General features: G+C 59.6%; 6 protein-coding genes across 6 annotated transcripts; 3 read left to right on the top strand and 3 right to left on the bottom strand.

Moving 5' to 3' along the window:
- Positions 1–571: 571 nt before the first annotated feature.
- Positions 572–3,639, bottom strand: P884DRAFT_227543 (uncharacterized protein). Its single transcript, XM_069439685.1, has 5 exons — positions 3,456–3,639; positions 3,244–3,362; positions 2,449–3,141; positions 1,285–2,360; positions 572–1,180 (listed from the first exon to the last, which is right to left on the bottom strand). The coding sequence occupies exons 1-5, from the start codon at positions 3,518–3,520 to the stop codon at positions 653–655; spliced, it is 2,481 nt and encodes an 826-aa protein (XP_069295778.1). The 5' UTR covers positions 3,521–3,639; the 3' UTR covers positions 572–652.
- A 129-nt stretch (positions 3,640–3,768) lies between these two features.
- Positions 3,769–8,524, bottom strand: P884DRAFT_247089 (uncharacterized protein). The gene is made up of 2 exons (XM_069440484.1): positions 4,406–8,524; positions 3,769–4,252 (listed from the first exon to the last, which is right to left on the bottom strand). The coding sequence occupies exons 1-2, from the start codon at positions 8,099–8,101 to the stop codon at positions 4,064–4,066; spliced, it is 3,885 nt and encodes a 1,294-aa protein (XP_069295777.1). The 5' UTR covers positions 8,102–8,524; the 3' UTR covers positions 3,769–4,063.
- Positions 8,525–10,491: 1,967 nt separating this feature from the next.
- On the bottom strand, positions 10,492–10,839 carry P884DRAFT_164627 (uncharacterized protein; the record flags this gene model as incomplete). The annotated part of the gene is made up of 1 exon (XM_069437273.1): positions 10,492–10,839. A coding segment is annotated over one exon (348 nt), but the record flags the coding sequence as incomplete, so codon positions are not given.
- A 335-nt stretch (positions 10,840–11,174) lies between these two features.
- Positions 11,175–12,902, top strand: P884DRAFT_205165 (uncharacterized protein; the record flags this gene model as incomplete). Its single annotated transcript, XM_069438631.1, has 2 exons — positions 11,175–12,550; positions 12,635–12,902. 2 exons carry the CDS (start codon positions 11,175–11,177, stop codon positions 12,900–12,902), a joined length of 1,644 nt encoding a protein of 547 aa, XP_069295775.1.
- P884DRAFT_44867 (uncharacterized protein) lies at positions 12,834–16,966 on the top strand. The gene is made up of 3 exons (XM_069445900.1): positions 12,834–13,056; positions 13,124–15,872; positions 16,029–16,966. The coding sequence occupies exons 1-3, from the start codon at positions 12,928–12,930 to the stop codon at positions 16,763–16,765; spliced, it is 3,615 nt and encodes a 1,204-aa protein (XP_069295774.1). The 5' UTR covers positions 12,834–12,927; the 3' UTR covers positions 16,766–16,966.
- A 32-nt stretch (positions 16,967–16,998) lies between these two features.
- On the top strand, positions 16,999–19,917 carry P884DRAFT_331062 (uncharacterized protein). The gene is made up of 4 exons (XM_069445710.1): positions 16,999–17,129; positions 17,222–17,546; positions 17,791–18,942; positions 19,031–19,917. Exons 2-4 carry the CDS (start codon positions 17,356–17,358, stop codon positions 19,647–19,649), a joined length of 1,962 nt encoding a protein of 653 aa, XP_069295773.1. The 5' UTR covers positions 16,999–17,129; positions 17,222–17,355; the 3' UTR covers positions 19,650–19,917.
- The last annotated feature ends 97 nt before the right edge of the window (positions 19,918–20,014 follow it).

Genomic DNA, 20,014 nt, shown 5'->3' with positions numbered 1-20,014 from the left:
TATTTGTCACTTGTTCGTCGGCAGAGGATCTCATTGTCATTGATGGGTACACACCACTGAACATCTAATCCAGGGGTACTGATTGCATACATCCCACACTCTCGTCGTCGCCCGGTGGTTCCTCACAATACTGAGATGATCGTGAACGTCCAGTGCAGAGGCTATTCGAGCAAGAAACATGATTGCTTCGTCCGTCTCTACCCAGGCCTGGCAGAGTCGGAATTGAAGCCCCCAGTCCCCCCCCCCCCCCCCCCCCCCCGGCGGCCAAACAACCCAATGCCCGCCGTGCTCTCGTGTACGCTGAAAAAAACCACGGATACGACGCCAAGCGAGCAACTCCCCGAAAGCAACTCTGAAAGGGGAAACTGAAAAGCGATCCCCTTGCCTCTGTCCATCATCCAATCACCGCATGCATGCACGCGACCCAATACGAACCATCACCGACCCTCCTTCTCCGACTCCGCCCGTTGCCTTGAAACTCCGAGTCGGGTCGGGTCGGTCGCCCGCCTCAGCAAGCAAAGCAAAAAGGCAAAGCAAACAGCCCAGGGCCGTCAAGGGCCGAAGACCAGGACTCGGGAAACCAAAGATCGGGGGGGCGAAAGAGAGAGGGGGGGAGGGGGAGGGGGAGGAGGGAACCGTCGGAATGGTACTACTAATACCCCCACTGTTCCTCGTCGGCCACCTCGTAGTCCATGTTCTGATGGTCCCGACTCCCTTCCTGACGGTGCGGGTGCTGCCGGTGATGGTTGTTGTACTGACCGGGATGATCGCTCGTCGTCGGCGCCTGCTCCAGCTGGATGTGCACGTCCTTATCGCTGCTACTTGCCCCTGCTTCTGCTTCTGCCGCTGCTGCTCCCGCGTCGTCATCCCTGTCCTTGTCATTGCCGTCCTCGTTGTCGGCAGGCACCGTGCCCCGTTGCTCGCGGTTCGTCGCACCTTCGGCTCCGCGATCGGTGGAGCTGCTCCCGGCGCGGGCGCCCGGGGTGGTGGACGCCGAGCCCGAGGCGCTGTTGGAGCTGGCCCAGGCGAGGTCGAGGGACGAGGAGGCGTCACCCAGACCGGGGATTTCCTTGTTTGCAAGAAGCACCGAATTGAAGAACTTTTCGGCCGTTTTGCGGTCTTTGAAGGTGATTTCGGTGGAGGACGGCGTTGTCTGGATGTCGGTAAACTCGCCGATGCCCTGAACGGCCCAACTGTTAGTCATGCAAAGGGGGATGGAAGAGAGAGGAAAGGGGGGGGGGAGGAATTGTGAGGCGAGGGAAAAAAAAAAAAAAAAAGGCTTACAAAAAGGTATTGCCGTAGGGCCTCGTCCTTTTCGGGTCCGGTAAAGTCCACTCCTGTGAGAATAACCTTCTTGGGCCGGTTGTCGAGTGTGTAGGCGGCATAGGCGGCATGGACATTGCCACGGCCGCGGAAGCTGCCCCGGTACGACCCGCGAGCCATGTAAGGCGGTGCCGATCCCCGCCAGCCGCCTCTTCCGCGACCGTAACCGCCCCTAGGTGGCCACGGCGAAGGGGCGTCCATGGCGTCGGGATCGAGGCCCATCTGCCTTGCCTCTGCCTCGAGAGCTGCCAGCTGTGCGCGGAGAGCCTCCGTCTGGCTCATGGGCTTCTTCGAAGCGCCTTCGCCGTTTTCGGATTTGGTGCTGCTGTGCTTCCCCAGTTTCGCCTCCAGTTTTGCCTCCAGTTTCGCCTTCTCCTCTTGCTGCTTGGCAAGAAGCTCCTTTTGCCGTTTCTCGAGTTCTTCGCGCTGGCGTTCGAGCTCCTCTCTCCTCCGGGTCTTCTCCTCAAACGCCCTCTGCTTCTCTTCTTGCTTCCTGGCGAACTCCTCCAAGTCTACATGGGACTGAGCGCCGGCATCATGGCCATCCGCCCCGAACGACCCGTTGGCGTGTTTGACCTTGTTGGCCCCCGGTGGCCCTCCTGCTGTGGAGCCGGAAGCTGGAAGTGTCGACCCTTCGTCCTTGTACCAAAACACTTTGACAAAACGATTGTCGAATATCACTTTTGGCGACTGGTAAGCGGCATTGGCGGCGCTCCAGCTGTCGTACTTCACTATGGCCAATCGCTTGTATGGTTGCATCGAAACCTCGAGGATGTTACCGAACTGCGAGAAGAACTGCCTGACTTGCGCCTCGTCAAAGTTCTCCTCCGGGATGTTCTCAACCACAATCGTCGACCGGGTCTTGTCAAATACGGGTCCGTCCGCGGAGAAGGGCGCCTTTTCGCCGCGTTTGTGACGGCTCGGTTGCTTGCCTCTGGCTCTTTGCTGTTGGCCAAAGTCTGGGATAGATGATTGCACCTGGTAAGGGTCGGGCGGATTGTAAATATCAGGCATGAGCGCATTGGTAGGGTCATATTCTGCGAGCTTTGTTAGTGGGACTTTGGGGCCGGCGGTACTCGCAACATTGTTGCAATGACGACGACGACGACGACGACGACGACGCACCTTCTACCGCCTGAGGCTGGGGCGGCGCCTGCAGGTTGCCGAAAGGGGGGCCAGGCACGGGAGGATAGACCGGGTCGTTGCTGTGAGCGAACATGCAATTGGTCCCGCGAGGGCAGTATCCCTTCTTCTCCCAATCGCGGCACTTCTTCCTCTTCTTCGGGGGGAAGTGGCCCCGTGCGAGCTCAGGCATGGGGTGGCCGGCGGCTAAGCTCATCCCATACATGGCACCCATGCCGCCCTTTGGATCGAAGTATCCGACTGTCGAGGGGCCCGGGGGCACGTCTGGCGGAAACTGACCGGGCGGAGGGTATGGAGGGACTCCCGGGGCACCGTTCCCATAGTTGTGCAGCTCGTTCGGCCCGGCCCCTCGTCCCCCTCGTCGAGCTTGCTTGAACGTCCTCCCGCCGTAGCCACCGCCACCGCCACCGCCACCATCCCTGCCATTCTGCGCGTTCGGATCATCCCAGTCGGTGTACGCCCGCTTCCTCGACCCGTTCGGAAACCGCGGCGGATAAGTAGTAGTCGGGGCCCCGCCCATGGGGCCGTCATCGTAGTACAGGAGGCCCGGATTGAGCTGACCGGCTGCACTGGGAGGCGGAAGAGCTGTGTTCTTGGGAGGCGGGGGAGGGGCGCCGGGCAGGTAGGAGCGGTATGCGATCGCCTCGAACACGTCGTTCACGAAAACGGGCGAGTCTTTATTCGAAGGTAAAGAAAGGAAAAGCACGCTGGTAAGCTTGGGGAACTAATCGAAGGGAAATGGAGAGGGCGGAGGGAGGCCGCCGCAAGGAAACGCACCTTCTTTCAGGAAGTCGGGAATCTCGTCCTCGCAGAGCTTGCGCACGTCGTTGATGTCGCCATCGTGGCGCAAGAGGGCCAGTACGTAGTCGGCGAGCACGTCAGGGTCGGCATCGGATCTGGTAGTGAGATAGGTCGCCGGGGCGTCAGTGACACGGGCTCCGAGGCGCCAGGTGCACGCATTATTACTTCTCACGGCGGGAGGAACCTACGTATTCTCTAATCGTTTGACAATCCATGCTTTCAAGTGAGGAGTGTCCTCCTCGGGAAATAGCATCTTTGTCTTCTTCGGTTGTGTCTTTGTATTGGGCTGCTCAAACGGAGGTATGGGGTGTACAAGAACCCGAGTTGCGCTGGTTCAAGAAGTTTCCGAGTTGGCGAAAATCGCTTTGCTTTGGTCAGAGACGGCTTCCCAATGCTTGCCGCGTGGAGGGTTAACGTTAGTTACACTTTTTCTTAATTCGCTCCCGTCGCGTCACCAAGAGCAGGGATCCCAGCAATAAATTACGCGACTCGTAATTGGCTGTAATTTTACACCAGCAACAGCATGTGACATTCTACCTGTACAAATAAATCATAGCGTCCAGGTCTCCTCCGACGACGCCTATTCGAGCACGGTAATCCTGCAACATCAGTTATATCTAGGCTTGTTCTTTCTCTATCCAGCCCATCTCTCTCTCTCGTCATACATAGGGTAGGGTAGGTATACAACTTAACCGACGAGGGGCCAGGTACAGTACATTACACGTAATCGGTACAAAAGGTATGATACAACATCCAACCGACACTACCACCGCCCGTTTCCCGTTCCCCCATCTTCTTACATTCTTCCTTGATCCCTCGCCTCTCCCTTCAGCGCGCTGACGATGTCCTCTTCCGACATGTCCCGCTCCCCCGTCCTCAGCTTGGACGGGTCCTCCACGTTCAACAAGCCGCCCTCGGTCCAGGCCGTATCCTCGATCCTCCTGGGCCGGACGACCTTCTCGTCGACCCTGACCTTTCTCCCGCCCTTCCACGTCCTTTGGTACTCCACCGGTCCCGGCACCCTCTCGTCTTCCTCGACGCCCTCCTCTCCTTCTCCTGCCGCCCCCTCGCCAAGCGCCACGCCGCCGTCCTCCCCCTGCCCCTGCCCCTGCCCCTGCCCCTGCCTCCGCTCCGCGACCGCCCGCCGGTCCGGCTGCTGCTGCTGCTGCTGCTGCTGCTGCTGCTGCTGCAGCCCAAAGATCTGCGCCTCCAGCCGCGAACCGGAGCGGTGCAGGGTCGTGACGGCCCGGACCGTCTTGGGGCAGTGCTCGTTGATGTACTCAAACTCGCGGCTCGCCTCGTGCGACCACAGCATCATCTGCTCGAGGTCCATGTACTCCTTGGCCAGCACGAGCAGGGTGTGGGCGATGGGGCGCGGCCGCTGCGGGTTCCGGCCGATCCGGCGCAGTTCCAGCGGCACCTGGTTCTTGACCTGGGCCTCGGCCCGCACCGCGTACCACCCGGTCCACTGCGGCATGAGCACCTTCTCGCAGACCGTGAAGGCCTCGCGCCACCTCTTGAGCCGGGCCAGCGCCTGCACGTGGTAGTTCCAGTTCTTGCTGTCGAGGTCGAAGCCGCGCTTGCGGACGGTGGCGACCAGGTTGAGCAGCCCCTCGGCGTCTTGCTCTTCGAGGTAGAGGCGCTGCATGGTCTTGAGCGGGTCGCAGAGGCGGAACCGCTGGGCGTAGATGACCCGCTTGGTGGTTGACGGCCCCTTCGGGCCCGGGCGCTCCGGGTCGTCCGGGTTGAGGAAGGAGGACGCGGGCTGGTAACGTTCGGTGGCGCGTCTGAGGATGAGATCCCACGTCTCGCGCACGCGGTCGTACTTCTTCTCGAAGAAGTCGGCCAGCATGATCTGGTGGAGGAGCTTGAGCGGGATGGTCTCCTCGGAGCTGCGAGACGGGTACCGGGTGTTGTGGAGGCGGATGAGCTGCTGCACCGTGGCGTGCTCGCGCATCTGCGTCAGGATGAAGAGCACCTTGGAGTAGAGGTTGACGACGGAGCGAATATCGTCGGGCGATCCTTGGTCCTCTTGCTCCATGGCCTTGTAGAAGTTGCGCAGCACCTTCTTCAGGAAGTGGTCCCCGCTGAGGCCGAGCCGCTTGGTGTAGGGAAGCTGCTGCCATCGGCCCAGCGCGTCGATGACCTTGGTCATGCGCATCGCCGAGTGCGGGAAGTTCATGCTGGCCATCAGCTCGTTGGTCTTGAGCGCCATGTGCGGCTCCCCGCTGTTGATGAAGGCCGCCATGAGGAGGACGTAGTGGTCAGCCGTGGGCTCAAACACGCCTTCGCGGTGGGCGACTCGGAGCAGATGCATGGCGTGATGCGACTGGCGGGCATAGAGCAGGGCCAGCAAGAGTTGACTGTAGGTCTCGTGGTTATAAGGTATCCCTTGGGCCGACATGAACTCCAGTAGCCGGTTAACCGTGGTCAAGTCCCGTCGCTTGGCGTGATGCTGGAGAAGCGCGTTCCAGAGCATGGTATAGTTGCCCGGCAAATTTCGCTTCTTGGTTACGCTGACGCAGAGCTTCTCGGCCTCGGCGAACCGGTCGTTTTGGCAGTATGCTTCGACCAGTGCCCTGATCATGGCCGACGTCGGCTGGATGTTACGGTCCCGCGCCAGTTGGTAGAGCTCGAGGGCGAACTGCAGATCGCCGCGGAACCCGGCCATGCCCATCATGGTGCCAAAAGTGTAGTCATCCGGTTCGAGCTCGTTGCAAATGTAGGAAAAGAGCTCGATGGCCCCTCCATAGTCGCCTGCCTTGGTGTAGGCATTCAACAAGATGTTCCACTGCCTCATCGTCGGCGGCTCGCCAGTCCTTTCGGAGGCGTCCGTCATCACCTGACGCGCCGCGTCGGGGTCGCCCCTGACAGCGTGGGCTTGCATGAGCGTCCTGATGAACTTCGGGTCATTCTCGACCTTGCCGCCGTAGTGCTTGGAAAACTCCCCGGCGAGGCGCATGATGGACTTGATGTCGCCGCGTCCGCCATAGAAGGACATGAACTTGTGGTACGCTCTTTCGTCCAAACGCCCGCAGCTGCGGTACCAATCCTCCAGCAGTTGCTCCATCCCCACTACATTATGCGGGAAGTAGACGTCGACCATGACTCGCAGGACGGATTCGGCCACGCGCACGCCAGGGAGCGCCCTGTATTTTCGGTACAAGTCGTTGGCGAGCCGCTTCTGATCCTGCTCCGCGTTGAAAATGATGAAGCGCTCGTAAGAACGCGGATCCCCGGTCTTGTGCAGCATGAACACTACATCGGACGGTCGGAACGAGTGGAGCGAGTATCTGACGACGTGTTTGAGGAAGGAGTCGACAAGCGCGGTACGCTGGGGCAGGCTTTCGGGCTCGTTCTCGAGATACTTATACAGCTCCTTTACTTTGGCCTCGAAGTTGGTCGTTGCCGCCAGGGTCGGGTATCCAGATCCGCCAGTAGGCGGTGATCTTATGGTCTGCTCGGCCCCCGAGTCGGTATCTTGCATGGCAGCAGGCTGATCTGCGTTTTCGGGAGCCGGCGGACTCTGATGTGCTTCGCTCCCGTCATGTACGGCATCGCGGCCAGCTGATGAGTCAACCTGAGTTTCGTCTTCAGGCACGGTTGCAGACAAGGACGGCGTCACAGTTTCCTGCATACTCGAGGTTTCGATCCGGGGTCCCTTCTCACCGGCCCGGGCCGACACTGCGTCGGTCTGCGACTCCGTCGATTCAGGAAGTGCTTCTGGCTCTTGCCGTGCCGCTGGATCCGTCCCCGACTCGGTGTTCCCCCTTTGCGCTGGCTCCCGCTCCCCGCCTTGATCCGCATCCTGTAGGTGCGACGACGGTTCGACAGGTTCCGAAGACGTAAGAGCTGGCGGCTCATACGGGGGTTCATCGGCGCCTTTGATGCCATAGTAGATCTCCCACGCCTCCAGGACCAGGTTCCACGACGAGAGCTCAAACCCGTAGGCCGCAATGTAATCCAAAGCCCCACCGAAGCCGCGCTGCTCCATGGCCGTCCTGAAGATGTCCATGGCCTCTGGGACCTTATGCAGGGTGAGCTGCGCCTTGACCGCCGCACGGACAAGCTCCTCGGTCCATTCGTCGACGGCGTACTTGGAGAAGAGATCGTTGACCCTCCATGCTTCGATTGGTCGGGTCGATGCCGATATGGCGAGCAACACGTCCGTCGTAAACTCGTCCCTCGAACTCGGGTCCAGTTTCATGTATTGCTGGAAGATCTGGTCGTAGGCGCCGACCCGTTCCGAGTGGAGCAGCTTCCGTAGGATACGGGCGGCCGCGACGCCGTCTTGGGCTTCCTCGGCCTCCTCGGCCTCGTGTGGGATGTCTTGTATTGCGCCTTCACCGTCATGGTCCTGCCTTTCCTCATCAACTTCCTCATCCGGCTCCACTAGCGCGTCGGGATCCTCAGCGGCAGCTTGGGGATTGTTGGACTGGTCAGACCGCCGGGAGACGGAGGAGGTGAACAGGCGAGACATGTGGCTCCGCGACCGTGGGCCGGATTCGAGTCGTACCGGGCGGATCGGGTAGGGCCTGCGCAGAAGGGCGGCGGTTCCGCTGGGGTACAGGAAGTCGAGGAGGAGGCCCGACGCCGTCATGGTTTCGACTCTCTTGTCGGACATGGCCGGCGTGGTCCGGATTTTCGATTCGCCGGGGGACTGGCGCACGAGGGCCTGGCAGGCATCAAGTAGCTCGAGCTCGGAGGCGCCATGGTGGTGCCAGAAGGAGGTGTGGAGCTTGCGGCGGCCTTGCAAACAGGATCTGGCAGAGGGGACGACTCGTTGGAGGCTGTTGCTGCACGGCTCGATGCTCGTCGCCGTCCTCTCGAGCATTGCGGAAAGAGGATACGGCAAGGGCGGCGCAGGATGCACTCGGTCCTTGAAGTCGACACACACAGACGGCTCTAGGTGGGCGTGTCACCGTGGCATGATCCGCAGCGAGTTCCCCCTGCGGCGGCTGCTATGTGGCTCGATGGAGAGACGCGTGAAAATGCGCACCCGCGCCGAGGATCATAGCGGATCGATCGTAGCGCTCGAGAGGGTGCCGCAACGCAGTGCGCCGCCCCGAAGCTCCCCGGCGTGTGCGTCAATGGACGGTGCCCGCTTGTCGAGAAACAAAGTGAAAAAAGAAAGAGAGAAAAAAAGACCGACCTCTGGCGCTGGCGGAGGGCGGCGAGTGGTCGGTGTCGGGGGAGTACAAGCCGGGAGCTGGTGCAACTCCTCCGCAAGGTCCGGACAAAACCGAAACTCGAAATTTTGGGCCGGGCCGTGGCGTGGTGGAGTCCCGAGATTGGGGTCGTACGAGCCGTTGGCAGAATTTGGAGCTTGGTCCGGAGGAGTTACGTAGTACAGCACTCTTTCCTCCGTACCACGACTTCGTATGTATCATACCTTACATACATACATAGTACATGCCGAAAAATTACGCCACACCGCCCCGCCCCGGGGCCAGAACTGCTCTGGGGCTGGAACTCATGTGGGTCTCGCATTCTCTCTGCACTAATTCGAGGCCAGCAACCATCGATTTCAGATGAAAGAGAAACAACCAAAAAGACGTAGCTTTCCCTGGAACTCTTCTTTCCCTTTTTATTCCCAGTCTGTTTGATTCATTTTTCTTCTTTCGTGCCTCGTGTGGGCGACTTGACTTGATGATACAGCTGGTAGTTTTCTATCTGCAGGAAACAACGAATTGTCGAACCCTAGGAAACACGACACTTTTCAATCTCGCGCAGCACCTTCCAGAGAAAATCGACCTCGAGCCCGAATTCGGGGTCCTCTCCGTGGTGCATACCGTCGTACGCCTGTTGCTCCCCCCGGGGCCCGCTTGCCGTCATCTTGGCGATCTCTCCCTGCCGCAGGCCCCGGAGACAGCGCAGGACAGCATCGGCGTACAGTTCGCCGACCTCGGACGGTAGCTCGGTCGCGGCAGCCTCCACCATCTTGTTCACCGTGTCTCTGACCGGCTTCCCTTTCTCGTGGAAGACGCTCACGGGCTCCCAAAAAGCAATCTCCAGGAGCAGGACGCCCATGCTATACACGTCGTCGGACCGCTTGTAGCGCCTCAGTGCGCCGCTCGAAAACTCGGCCGGGAGGTACAGCTCCGGAGACTCCTCGTTGTGGCGGAAACCTTCGGAGAAGAGGTTCAGCGCCGTCCCGCGTTTGTTGTCGTCAGGCCGCGAGTACTGGAAGCCGATCAGGAATGGCTCGTCGAGCCGGAGCTTGCCGCCGTGCTTGTCGCGGAAGAAGACCACCTGGTGGCTGCTCAGGTTGCGGTGCAGCCAGTTGCTGCACTGGAGCTGGTACAGGGCGTTTGCGAGCCGGCGCGCCAGCCCGAACCGAGTGCCCAGGCTGGGGACCGTGCCCGGCTTCTCGCTGTCGAACGAGGCCTGGAGCAGGCTGTGCAGCGTGACGGGCTCGGCCTGCTCGTCGGCCCACTCGGGAAATAGGGAGACGAAGCCGACGATGTCGGTGTCATCCTCGCCCTCGAGCCCCTTCGTGTTGACGTAGCCCAGACAGTCGAGCACCCTGTAGTCGGCTGCGTCTGCCATGGTGCTGGTCTTGTGCAGCAGCTGGGCAATGGCGTCGCGCCGGCGCTCGAGGTCGGACTGCTCAATGGCGAACCGCGTGGTGGTCAGCTTCGCATTCCGCCATTCCACCATGACCCGCCTCGCCGGCTCCGCACCCGTGCTGTAGGTTGCGATGCTGACCGGCCAGTGCACCTCTTCTCTGGTCTTGGCTGGCACCTGGTAGCCTCGGACGAGGTCGGTGGACAGCCTGTAGCTTCTCGGCTCGACCCAGGCCTGCCTGTCTTCCCCTGCTCCTGCTCCTGCTCCTGGTTTCGCGCCTTCAGGAGGGTCCATTTCGAGACAGAGCTGCTTGACACGCGCCGATGCCTTGAGGACGCCGGGCTGGGCACTGGTATGTTGTTCGCCCTCTGCAAGGGCCTTCAGCAGAGACTCGAGCTCTTTCGGAAGCTGATACTTGACCAAGACGCCCGCCGAAACCGCCTTGGCATACTGTACCTTCTGGGGGAGGGTAAGCACTTTTTCCAGCGAGTCGTTCAACCCGCTCAGTTTCTGAATGAGACTCTCAACGAGGCCCTTGTCCGTCAGCACGTAGATGACGTGCTTGGTGAACACCTTGGTGCCAGACCAAGCCCTGCTGAGCCCGGCTGCTGCTCTCTCGCGTCGGCTGCTTGAGGCGGCCGGACCCGAGGAGCTCTTCTTCTCACCCAAGCTGTACTTCTCGGCTGTCTCGTGGAACTCGTTCAGGGCCGACGATATCGCCTGGAGCAGGTCGCAGATGAGCTTGTTCGCCGTCTCGACCTGGACGATGTCACTCAGGCCCCCGTCTTTTATCGTCCCGTCGGCCGAGTCCAAGGATTTGGGAGCCCCCGTCTTCTCGTCGAGAAACCCCAACGTCCGGCCCCAAACCTCGAACCTGACGCGCTCGACCCGCATCTGGACATTCCAGAGTTGCGACTCGGTGTTCAGCTCGATGGCCTCACTGACCACTTCGTAGACCGAGTAGCACGTGGTGAAGACACTCCATGCCGTCGATACTAAGTCCATCGTCGGATGTTTCCTTGGGCGTCCGAGGGTTTCCTGGCGAGCTCAAAAGCAGAACTTGGCTATGTGGTCTTGTGCGGGCAATTGTGCGGCTGAGAGAGAGAGAGGAGGAGGCTGATGACGCCAAGGAACCAGGGCCACAGCAGAGCCCAATTCATTGGATCGTCTCTGATGCACCCGAACCGCGCTGTTGTCCACTTGTTGGGCCCCAAATCGGAGCAGGGCGACAACTCCACCCTTTCCGGCCCCCAACACCAACATGTTCAGACGAGAGGGCTCGCCGATGTTGATGTACCCTTCATGCTGATTGTTTATGCGTTGTGAAGGACCAGGAAAATATGAGTCTCTTCCAAGCTCTTCCGCCGCCGTCGTTCAAAGGATTGGGTCTCTTTGACGACGAGGGCCATCCTGACAAGACGACTTTGGAATGGACTCTAAACCCAAGCATATTCACCTCCCGGAGCCCGTTCTCGCATGTGACCGAAACTCTAGGGCATCGCAAGCCAGCCATTCTCAGGGTATGGGGTACTCTCACGGCCAGCAAACCCGCGCATGGAGACGGCGTGGCGGACGGCAAGCCGGAGTACGTTGTGCACATTCAGAGCCATGACGACTCAGAGAACATCGACCTACGCCAGCCTCGCTGGTATGAGTCTCGACAGACCATCGAGTACCCTTCGGTGACCTTCGCCGAGGCAAGGCAACACGATAGTTATCTGCTCAACCGGCTGTCGATCTATAATGACTGGAGGCCTATAGTTCGTGTTGTCCGGTACCCTGTGGAACCTGAGCCGGGAACTGCGAGCCTGGTACCCGTCTGTTTTTGTCTCTTCGACAAGACGCACATGCCCGGTGTGCTTCGAGACGAAACTGACGCCATCATAGAAGGGGTGGACCTACACAATGGAAAAGTGAGCGACGCCGCGATGGTCGCGGGCCTCCGTCGCTATATCGCTCGCCTCAAGGGGGAGGGACCGGAAGAAACTCCGTCTCCCAGCCAGACATTGCCAGCTAGTGCGGGAGGTCAGCCAGCAGGACAAATGGGTGACTGCCATGCTGCTCCCATTCCCAGGGGTCGCCTCAGACGGCAGCTTCGACGACATGGGTGCATCGGGCCGCAGATGCCGATGAAAAGAGAGAGCCAAATTGTCCTTATGCCCGAGCAAGGCGGGAACCTGGTCATCCCTGTCCGGCCCATACCTGCCGTCGCCAGTGCTGTCGTGCGCGGTCGGAGGAGGCGGCAGTACAAGAGACACGGCCTTGATCTCCGCCAGGTCGAAGCTTCTCCAAGAATTCCCATCTGTTCTCATGCCAAGGCCGCCGTTGACGCGGAGAAGGATGTCGCCGTCCCTACCGGTGCAAAGCTGAGCCCTGACATGCTTCCCTCCCTTCCGGGTGGAACAAGGCTTGGCCCAGAGGCTTTCTCGGCCCTGATAGATAAGCAGCCCGTCATTTGGCTCGAGACGCCCAATCCCGAAGAGTTTGACTCAGAACTCCTCGTCCTCCCCATTCACTATGACAATGGCGACAAGCGGAGGCTCGGGTACCTTGTGCTTCCCAAGGCAAGCATTCTCGTCTGGGTAGACGAGTCGTGGGTGAATTACATTTCATCCAACGGAACGGACTTCTGGGTGGAGAGGCTTTTTGTTTTGGACAGTTCGAGCACCTCCGGCCCTCGGCAATTGGTACAGTATTGGTATAAGTTCCTCCCGGAGTAAGTTCTTCTTCCTCGAAAGCATGAGACAAAGAGAGAGAGACAAAGAGAGAAAGAGAGAGACGATGCTGACGGATCAACCAGGGTTGTTGACGAATTCATCGACGGGCTTCAGCCCTCCGCCTTGGCCAGGGACGGGGTTGGCGATGTCGAGCTGGCTTTGCGGACATCGCTCCAAACACCACCGCTGGTGTTTCCTGATTTGGAGCTGGGAGCTCTCGCCAGTGTGAGGATGACGTTGGCCATCTGCTGCTGGAGGAGTGTTACTGACGCCAGGGCCATCTTAGACGAAGGAACACTTGAAGATCTGGTCGGCCCTGGACACAGATCTAGACGATGTCAGAGGGCTTGACACCTCGCGCTTCCTCAAGTGGAATATGGCACTATCCGATAACTGGCCTTACCAAAGGCTTGAGGAACTAAAAGACCTGCTTGACAGAGGTATGGGCGCGATCGATGACGGGGCCCCCAGTCCCGAGTCCCGGGTCGACTTTATGAGGGAACAGGTATGCTGAAGCAAACACCAGCCCGCTCAGAGACTTGGCCCCATTAACCCGTCATTACTGCAAACAGTTCTTCTACGGCTCGCGTTACTTCGGTTCCATTCCCCAGGTATTTCAGGAGCAAGCCTTCGATTCCATTGCCAGAATGGCAGCCGATGAGCGCCATAAGATTGCGTCGGGAAACCACGCCACTTTGCAACTGGGACTCTGCCTCTTGTCCGGTTTCGGCGTCGACCGAGACATCCACAAGGGCCTCGAGTTGGTGTTTGAGGCGGCGGACAAGGGAAACAACAGAGCCCGGGCTGTTATTGGGAGATTACTGCGGTCATTCGACAACTCCACCAAGAGTACACCCCTTAAGTGGGTAATTGAGCAAGCAATACAACACTCCTACTGGGCGATAGAGGAGCTGGGCAGAGCGGACCAGCGATTTTATAGCGAAGCAGTCGAGCGTATTGTATTCTTGGCCGCGACGGATACTGGTCGCGTCGGATATGGCCCGGATTACTTTGAAGAGCTCGTGGAATCTCGATTTGATCTCTTCGACCCCAACGCGTTGGAGGAACAAATCAAGAAAGAATTCGGGCCTGCGAGTGGCAGGGCTGAATCTCCAGCACCGGATGGACCTACACGACCATCCAACTCCTCACCCTTCTCGAGATTCCCTGCTCAGGTTTGGCCAGAACCAACCCAAGGACTTGAGACTGTTACCGCCGATGGAGGAAACGCGTTAGGATTAGTGGACCCAGTCTCGCAACTAGAACCACCACAAGCATCCGAGCCCGTGGGCTTTGATGAAGATAACGCACTCGGCTTATTCAGTCCCTTGATGAAGCATGAGAGACACCAGCGCCCCGAGACCCCTATCGCTAGTTCCGGCCTGCACCTTGCTTCATCAGAGTTACCAGCCACTTGGCAGGAAGAAGTTGGCAAAGACCACCTGCTGGGTGTCTTCACCCGGACCGTCACGGAGGGAGATATGCTCCAGCCACGGGAGCCCGTTGCCGAAGAAACAGCCTCGTCCCCGACTTCAGATGAGCTTGGCGAAGTAGGGGAGGAGATTAGCGAGGCATCGGCATTTGGCCTGTTCGTTCCGGCTACGGGGGCCAACGCACTCGGATTATTGACGCCCGTTGCGAGCTCAGATTCGCCAACGCTCGAAGCTCCTACCAGAGATTCCGTCACTTCTCCCACCCGGGACACTAACTCTGCCGACCCATATCCCTTGCAGCACGAGCAGACCATGCCTGGGCAACCGAATGTGCTCGAGGACGGCCAGGTCGCGGATGAGATGCAGTTACAGCCGGCAGACTTCTTTGACGTCGCAATGCGTTTCGTGTGTTGCTACGGCCTCCTGGAAACCCTTCCCGTTCTCCTCCGGCAGCAACCACGGCTGGCGCCTGACTTGGGCCCTGAGATGTACATTCCTGTGGCACTCGCGGCCGGCCAGGGCGAAGTAGCACTGGCGTTGCTGGGGTCAGAAATTGAGATCACCAAGGAGACAAATCCTTATCTCCTTTTCCAGCTTCACCACCTCCCGCCTCAGCAAGTCGGGCCAGTTGCTGGAGCTATTGTCAGCAGGGGTTTCGATCCCAACGAGAAAGTCGAACTTCATAGAGATTCACGGTTTACCAAGGACCGTCTCTCCGTCTTCTTAGATCCGGTTCTTGATCATCGAATGCATCCTCCAGATGGCTCCTTCCGGCACTGGTTGCCCGAGATTCGGGGCCGGTCCCTCACTCCACTGCGATGGGCCCTCTATCACGGCAATGAGCATGTTGTGGGTGCTCTCCTGGATCTCGGGGCCGAATTCGCACGGTTGCCCGACGTTGACAGGTGCGTGGCCCACGGCGGACCGGTGGATAGGTTGGAAACAGCAGCATTCACCGTCGCCGTACTCGAAGAACCTTGCCTCAACTTGAACATTCTCGAGATGTTCTTCCAACGCCATGGCGATCAGCCCGGGAGGGCCGTCTTCGCCGAGACGCCGCTGGGTTTGATAGCCATGGAACCCGACTGCCCGGAAAGGCGGCTCAGGTTCTCGGGCCCCGGTGGCGAGACGGATAACCTAGAGCGGGTGCTGTCGCTGCTGAGGAGGCATCAGCCCGACTCGGACGCGCAGCTGTTCTGGGCAGCGGCCATGAATGGCCACGAGGACATCGTGCGCTACCTCATCAATGACGGAGTCCATATTGAGCTGCGATACAACGGACAGACCCCGCTGCACACGGCTGTTCTTCACGGTCAGAAGGGGGTGTTTGACCTGCTCGTCAAGAACGGCGCCGACGTCCGCGCTCTAACCTCGGACAAGGGCATGTCCATGATGCATCTGCTTCTTTGGAAACCCAAGCCCGTGGGCACCGAGCTGTACATGATCAATGAGCTTTACCGACTGCTGGGCAGCGTTGCAGGCGGCAGCGGTGACTTTGGCAGAAAGGTCCAGCCCATCCACCTCGCCGCCCTGAACTCGCGTGTCGCAGCGCTGGAGCGGCTGCTAGAGCTAGGCGCGGACCCCACCGTCCCTATTGAGGAGGACATCATGCCTTGGACCCGCGGCTGCTTCAGACACGAAGGCTGGGAGCCGCCAGAAACACTGAAGCGGGACCGCTCCAAGGAAGGCAGCCTCTTGGCAACTCCCATATCCCTCAAGGGCCTCACACCCGCTGGTATCATCCTCTCCAGATACGACATCATGCCGCCGAAGGATCTTCTGGCCATGCTGCGAATTCTCGTCTTGTCGACGTCGTTCCCGGTCACCCTCTCTCGGCTTTACACGCGCCCGTCACTGAAGCAAACCATCTTTCACCTGCTCGCCTGTCGTAAGTACCTTTGAGTTTCGCAACCCGCACTCCAAGATCGAGGACGTTCCTCCCGCCTTTACCTCTCTCTCTCTCTTCCTTTCTTTTGCACAGATGACCTATCAGAACGCAAGAGGAGTGAAGTACGGCCGACTGACTTGGAGAATGAATTTATAGACTTTCCCCTTGTCGAAACCGGGATTCTCGAGCACCTCCTAGACGGCCTGGCCCGGCTCGGGAAGGCCAACGGCGCCGACCGTCAGACGCTCATCAACCTACCCGACGCCGACGGGGACACGCCGCTGCACTACGCGGCGCTCTTCAGTGGCAGCCGCAACACGCGCGCCGTCGACCGGCTGCTGTCGCTCGGCGCGGACCCGACGGCGAGGAACTTGTTTGGCATGACCCCCGGGGTCATGAGGGCCCGGTGTCTCGCTCGGAAGGGGGCGGCGGCGACGGAGGACGCTGTGCTCCGGTCTGCGACCGGGAAGGGTGGTAATGGCGCGAGGGCCAGCTACGGTGATGGGGGGAAGTGGGGAAGCAAGCTGGTGCAGTTTGGGAGGATTCCGTTATCGCCGAAGGAGCGGTTCGCTGCGGCGGGCGATTCTTCCTCCGACGAGGCCGGCGGGGAAGGACAAGGCGGCGGCGGCGGCGATGACCCGGGTGTGCGATGGTCGACGAGGTATTGGGGCGGACGCACGGCGTCGTGTATGCGACTGCAGGAGCTGAGCGGGGAGGATGCGGAGCCGGACGGGATCAAGATGATGGGGCAGCTGCTGCGTGGCGCGCGGGTCAGGGAGGTCTGGGACTTGCATGCCGGCAGGTGGGTGAGGTTTGAGAGGGAGATGATGGTGCAGTTGGTGACCGAGGCGGATACGAAAGTGGACTTTGCGAGGGAGGGTCGGACGGGATAGGGAGGCAATCATCATCACCACCACCTTGAGTGTTGAAGAAGGTAACGGAAGGGGTAGCTTACTCTAGTTTAGCCCCCCCAATCTCGGGGGCGCAGGAGGAAACACGGGGATCGACCCGCACGAGTGGCAGCTTTTCCCGTCATTACCTCAATCCCTCAATCACCGCCCCACTGAGTCTTCTCCCCTGACACGCTCTCTAACCTTCATTACATGTTGTGTCCCATCCGCAACCTGCACATTTACATGTGTAAAACTCGTCAGAGGTTTGGTACGGTCTGATATTCTCTTTTCGGATGCTACGCCCTCAGTTCTCCGAGACAAGTATGGGAGCACGATAGCTCTCACGGAAAGCCAACCTACAGAGGTCCATATTATCCGTGTTGAAGAAGGGCCCCCCCCCTCCCCCTCTTTCTCCCTGGTAACATTCAGAGTTTAACCCTAACCCTCTTTCTGCAGTTCCCCACGTTGATCCGCCAAAAACCAAAAGGAAAGGAGTCCCCCAGCAGCAGCAGCAGCAGCAGCAAGAGCACACGACAAGGAAGGGCAGCCCCTCAAGACTGTACCTCGCCCCATCCTCGTGGCAAGCAACAATGGACATCACCAAGACGGCGGTCTCGCTGCGGGAGAAGGCGCTGCTGTACGGCGACTACTCGACATACTGGTCGCAGCTGTCGGGCAAGCTGCTCAACAGCCGCAAGAAGCTCAACATTGCGACCAAGCACCGCGGCAAATTCAACCCCAAGGCCCCCGTCACGCCCGAGCAGATCGCCGAGAACCACGAGTAGGTCGCCCGCTGTTATGTTTTTTTTTTTTTTTTTTTTTTTTTTTTTTTTTTTTTTTTTTTTTCGCTTCCTTCGTTTTCTTTTTGACCCATTTTTCTCTATTTTTTATCATTTTTTTTTTTTTTTTTTTCGCTTCCTTCGTTTTCTTTTTGACCCATTTTTCTCTATTTTTTATCATTTATTTTTTTGTCTTCCCGCAGCTGACTAACCGCCGTCGCCGTCGTCGTCGTCGTCGCGTTGCAGATATGTCTACCTCCAGTTGCTGACGGCCGAGCGGACATGGGCCCACGCCATGTCCATGAAGGCGTCGCACGCGGCCGGCACCAAGGGCATGACGAGCAAGACCCGCTCCCACATCGTCTCGAGGCTCGAAAAGGGCGCCCGCACCGCCGAGAGGCTCGCCGAGGCCCTCGCTTCGAGCGCCAGCGGCGCCTCCCCCACCGACGTGCTCGACGCCCGCGCCTACGCCGCCATGCTGAGGGGGGCCGCCCTCTTCGAGAGGCAGAAGTGGGACGCCTGCCTGAAGAGCTATGCCGTCTGCCGCATCATCTACAGCGCCCTCGCCACCTCGGCCAAGGGCGACGTCTTCAGGGACCTCCTCTCCGACACCGTCGACCCCTCCATCCGCTACGCCGCCTACCAGGCCAAGATCCCGCGCACCCTGCCCATCGCCACCATTGCGCGCAACGCGTTTGACCACGCCGCGCCCGACCTGGCCGACCGCATCAGGGACATCAACCCCGCCGTCTTGGAGCACGGCGACGCTGACGCCGCCAAGGGCGCCGCCGGAACCCCCGCCTCCCTGACGTGGCGAGGCAGGGAGGTCAAGATCGAGGACGCCGCCATCGCCATCGCCTGGGCCGCCGTGGGCACCGCGCGTGGACGGCTTGCCGAGAAGCTGGCATCCGCGGGCGCCCTCCACCCCAAGGAAACGGCGGCGGCCTACGACGAGATCCTGATCGCCAGCCAAGATGCCGTCGACGCGACAAAGCAGGCTATTGACGAGCTGAGGGCCGAGGGGGTCACGCAGAGCGACGCGCGCATGCAGAGCCTGCAGATCACCCGGACGGCCGTCAACTACGAGATGATCAGCTGGCGAATCGGCCGCAACAGGGTATTGGTGGGCGAGAACGACGGCGTCAACATGGACTTTTCCGGGCCCGTCTCGCGGAAGAAGAAGAAGCAGCAGCAGCAGCAGCAGCAGGAGGAACAGGAAGGAGACCGAGGCAAGGACGAGGCGCCCGGTCGGCAAATTGCGAGGCTAAAGGAGAAGGTCGTCTTGTACGACGGCATCTTGCAGAACCTCGAGTCCATCAAGGAGCTCCCGGGCGTGGCCAACGACCAGGACCTGTCTGAACGGTTAGAGGCCACCTCGCAGTACTTCACCGCCCTCAAGTACGTATTACCCTTTCCTTTAGGGACTTGATCTTGGGTCTCAACGAGCAAGACAGCTAACCAAGCCGAACCAAAACAACAATCAAAGATCCCTCGCCATTGCCCGCTCTCACGCCGTCGCCGGCAACGCCGTCAACTCCCTCGCCCTAGTCAAGCACGCCCTCGACCAAACCAACACCGCCGCCCCATCTCTCTCCAGCCCAGAGAATACTGATGACGACGACGACGCCTTTACCCCGCGGAATATCCAGGTCACCAAGCGCGACCTCGCCCTCCTTCACGACACCCTGACCGGCGAACTGCAGCGCTGCCGCGCCCTCGCCGAAATCTTCAACAACAACAATAACAGTTCGAGCACCACCACCCCCACCGACAAAGCTGCCGAGCCCTTCCAACAGGCAACAACAACAACAACAACAGCAACAGCAGCAGCAGCAACGACCAAGCCGCCCCCGTTGTCCAGCCGCCTCTCCGACTACCCCGCCGGCGGCGTCGACCTCGACAACATCGTCACGTACCCGCCCCGCCTGGAGCCCTTCCCCGTGAAGCCGCTGTTCCTCGACGTGGCCTGGAACTACATTGCCTATCCCGGCAAGACCGCCGCCGACCAACCCGCCCAGCCCAAGGAGAGCCCCGTCGCCGCGGCAGAGCCACAGCCGGAAGCGAAGCCGCAGAGGAGGGGGTGGTTTTCTTTCGGAAGGTCCTAAAACAAAACGGTTCGGGAATCGTGCCAAGCCGAGCGGGGGAGGGGAGTGAGGTATTAGTTTACGAGTTAGGTTGTTGGGTGGGAAAAAAAAAAAGGAGAGAGAGAGAGAGAAATCAATGTCCATCCTGTCTATTTATTTATTCGGAGGGCAGTGGGTGGGTAGAGAGAGAGACATGTGGGATGGGAAATATACAAAACTTGGGGGGATCCTCGCCTGTGCCCTGTCCGTCTGCGCGGCCAAATGTGACATTTTTTAGTAATCCCGGCTTTGCTCTGAACAACTTAACAAACAGAGCTGCTCCAAAACTCCATGGGCGTGTAACTACTCTGCACAGTACATACACAGCTCTCAAATCTTTGGTGTCA

Source organism: Thermothelomyces heterothallicus (genome assembly GCF_042370625.1).
Source record: "Thermothelomyces heterothallicus CBS 202.75 unplaced genomic scaffold P884_scaffold_19, whole genome shotgun sequence".
Classification (NCBI taxonomy): Eukaryota; Fungi; Ascomycota; class Sordariomycetes; order Sordariales; family Chaetomiaceae; genus Thermothelomyces; species Thermothelomyces heterothallicus.
This window is presented reverse-complemented; position numbering and strand designations above follow the sequence as displayed.

What these genes read in the sequence shown, in the direction of transcription:
- P884DRAFT_227543 (XM_069439685.1), bottom strand. Translation starts at nt 3,520, where the DNA reads ATGCTATTTCCCGAGGAGGACACTCCTCACTTGAAAGCATGGATTGTC. An exon ending in GTCAAACGATTAGAGAATAC is followed by an intron (nt 3,363 to 3,455) that starts GTAGGTTCCTCC and finishes TCTCACTACCAG; the next exon opens with ATCCGATGCCGACCCTGACG. An exon ending in CCCTACGGCAATACCTTTTT is followed by an intron (nt 1,181 to 1,284) that starts GTAAGCCTTTTT and finishes TGGGCCGTTCAG; the next exon opens with GGCATCGGCGAGTTTACCGA.
- P884DRAFT_247089 (XM_069440484.1), bottom strand. Translation starts at nt 8,101, where the DNA reads ATGCTCGAGAGGACGGCGACGAGCATCGAGCCGTGCAGCAACAGCCTC. An exon ending in AGCAGCCGGACCGGCGGGCG is followed by an intron (nt 4,253 to 4,405) that starts GTCGCGGAGCGG and finishes AGGACGTGGAAG; the next exon opens with GGCGGGAGAAAGGTCAGGGT.
- P884DRAFT_44867 (XM_069445900.1), top strand. Translation starts at nt 12,928, where the DNA reads ATGGCACTATCCGATAACTGGCCTTACCAAAGGCTTGAGGAACTAAAA. An exon ending in TCGACTTTATGAGGGAACAG is followed by an intron (nt 13,057 to 13,123) that starts GTATGCTGAAGC and finishes TACTGCAAACAG; the next exon opens with TTCTTCTACGGCTCGCGTTA. An exon ending in CTTTCACCTGCTCGCCTGTC is followed by an intron (nt 15,873 to 16,028) that starts GTAAGTACCTTT and finishes ATGAATTTATAG; the next exon opens with ACTTTCCCCTTGTCGAAACC.
- P884DRAFT_331062 (XM_069445710.1), top strand. Translation starts at nt 17,356, where the DNA reads ATGGACATCACCAAGACGGCGGTCTCGCTGCGGGAGAAGGCGCTGCTG. An exon ending in CAGATCGCCGAGAACCACGA is followed by an intron (nt 17,547 to 17,790) that starts GTAGGTCGCCCG and finishes GTCGCGTTGCAG; the next exon opens with ATATGTCTACCTCCAGTTGC. An exon ending in CAGTACTTCACCGCCCTCAA is followed by an intron (nt 18,943 to 19,030) that starts GTACGTATTACC and finishes CAACAATCAAAG; the next exon opens with ATCCCTCGCCATTGCCCGCT.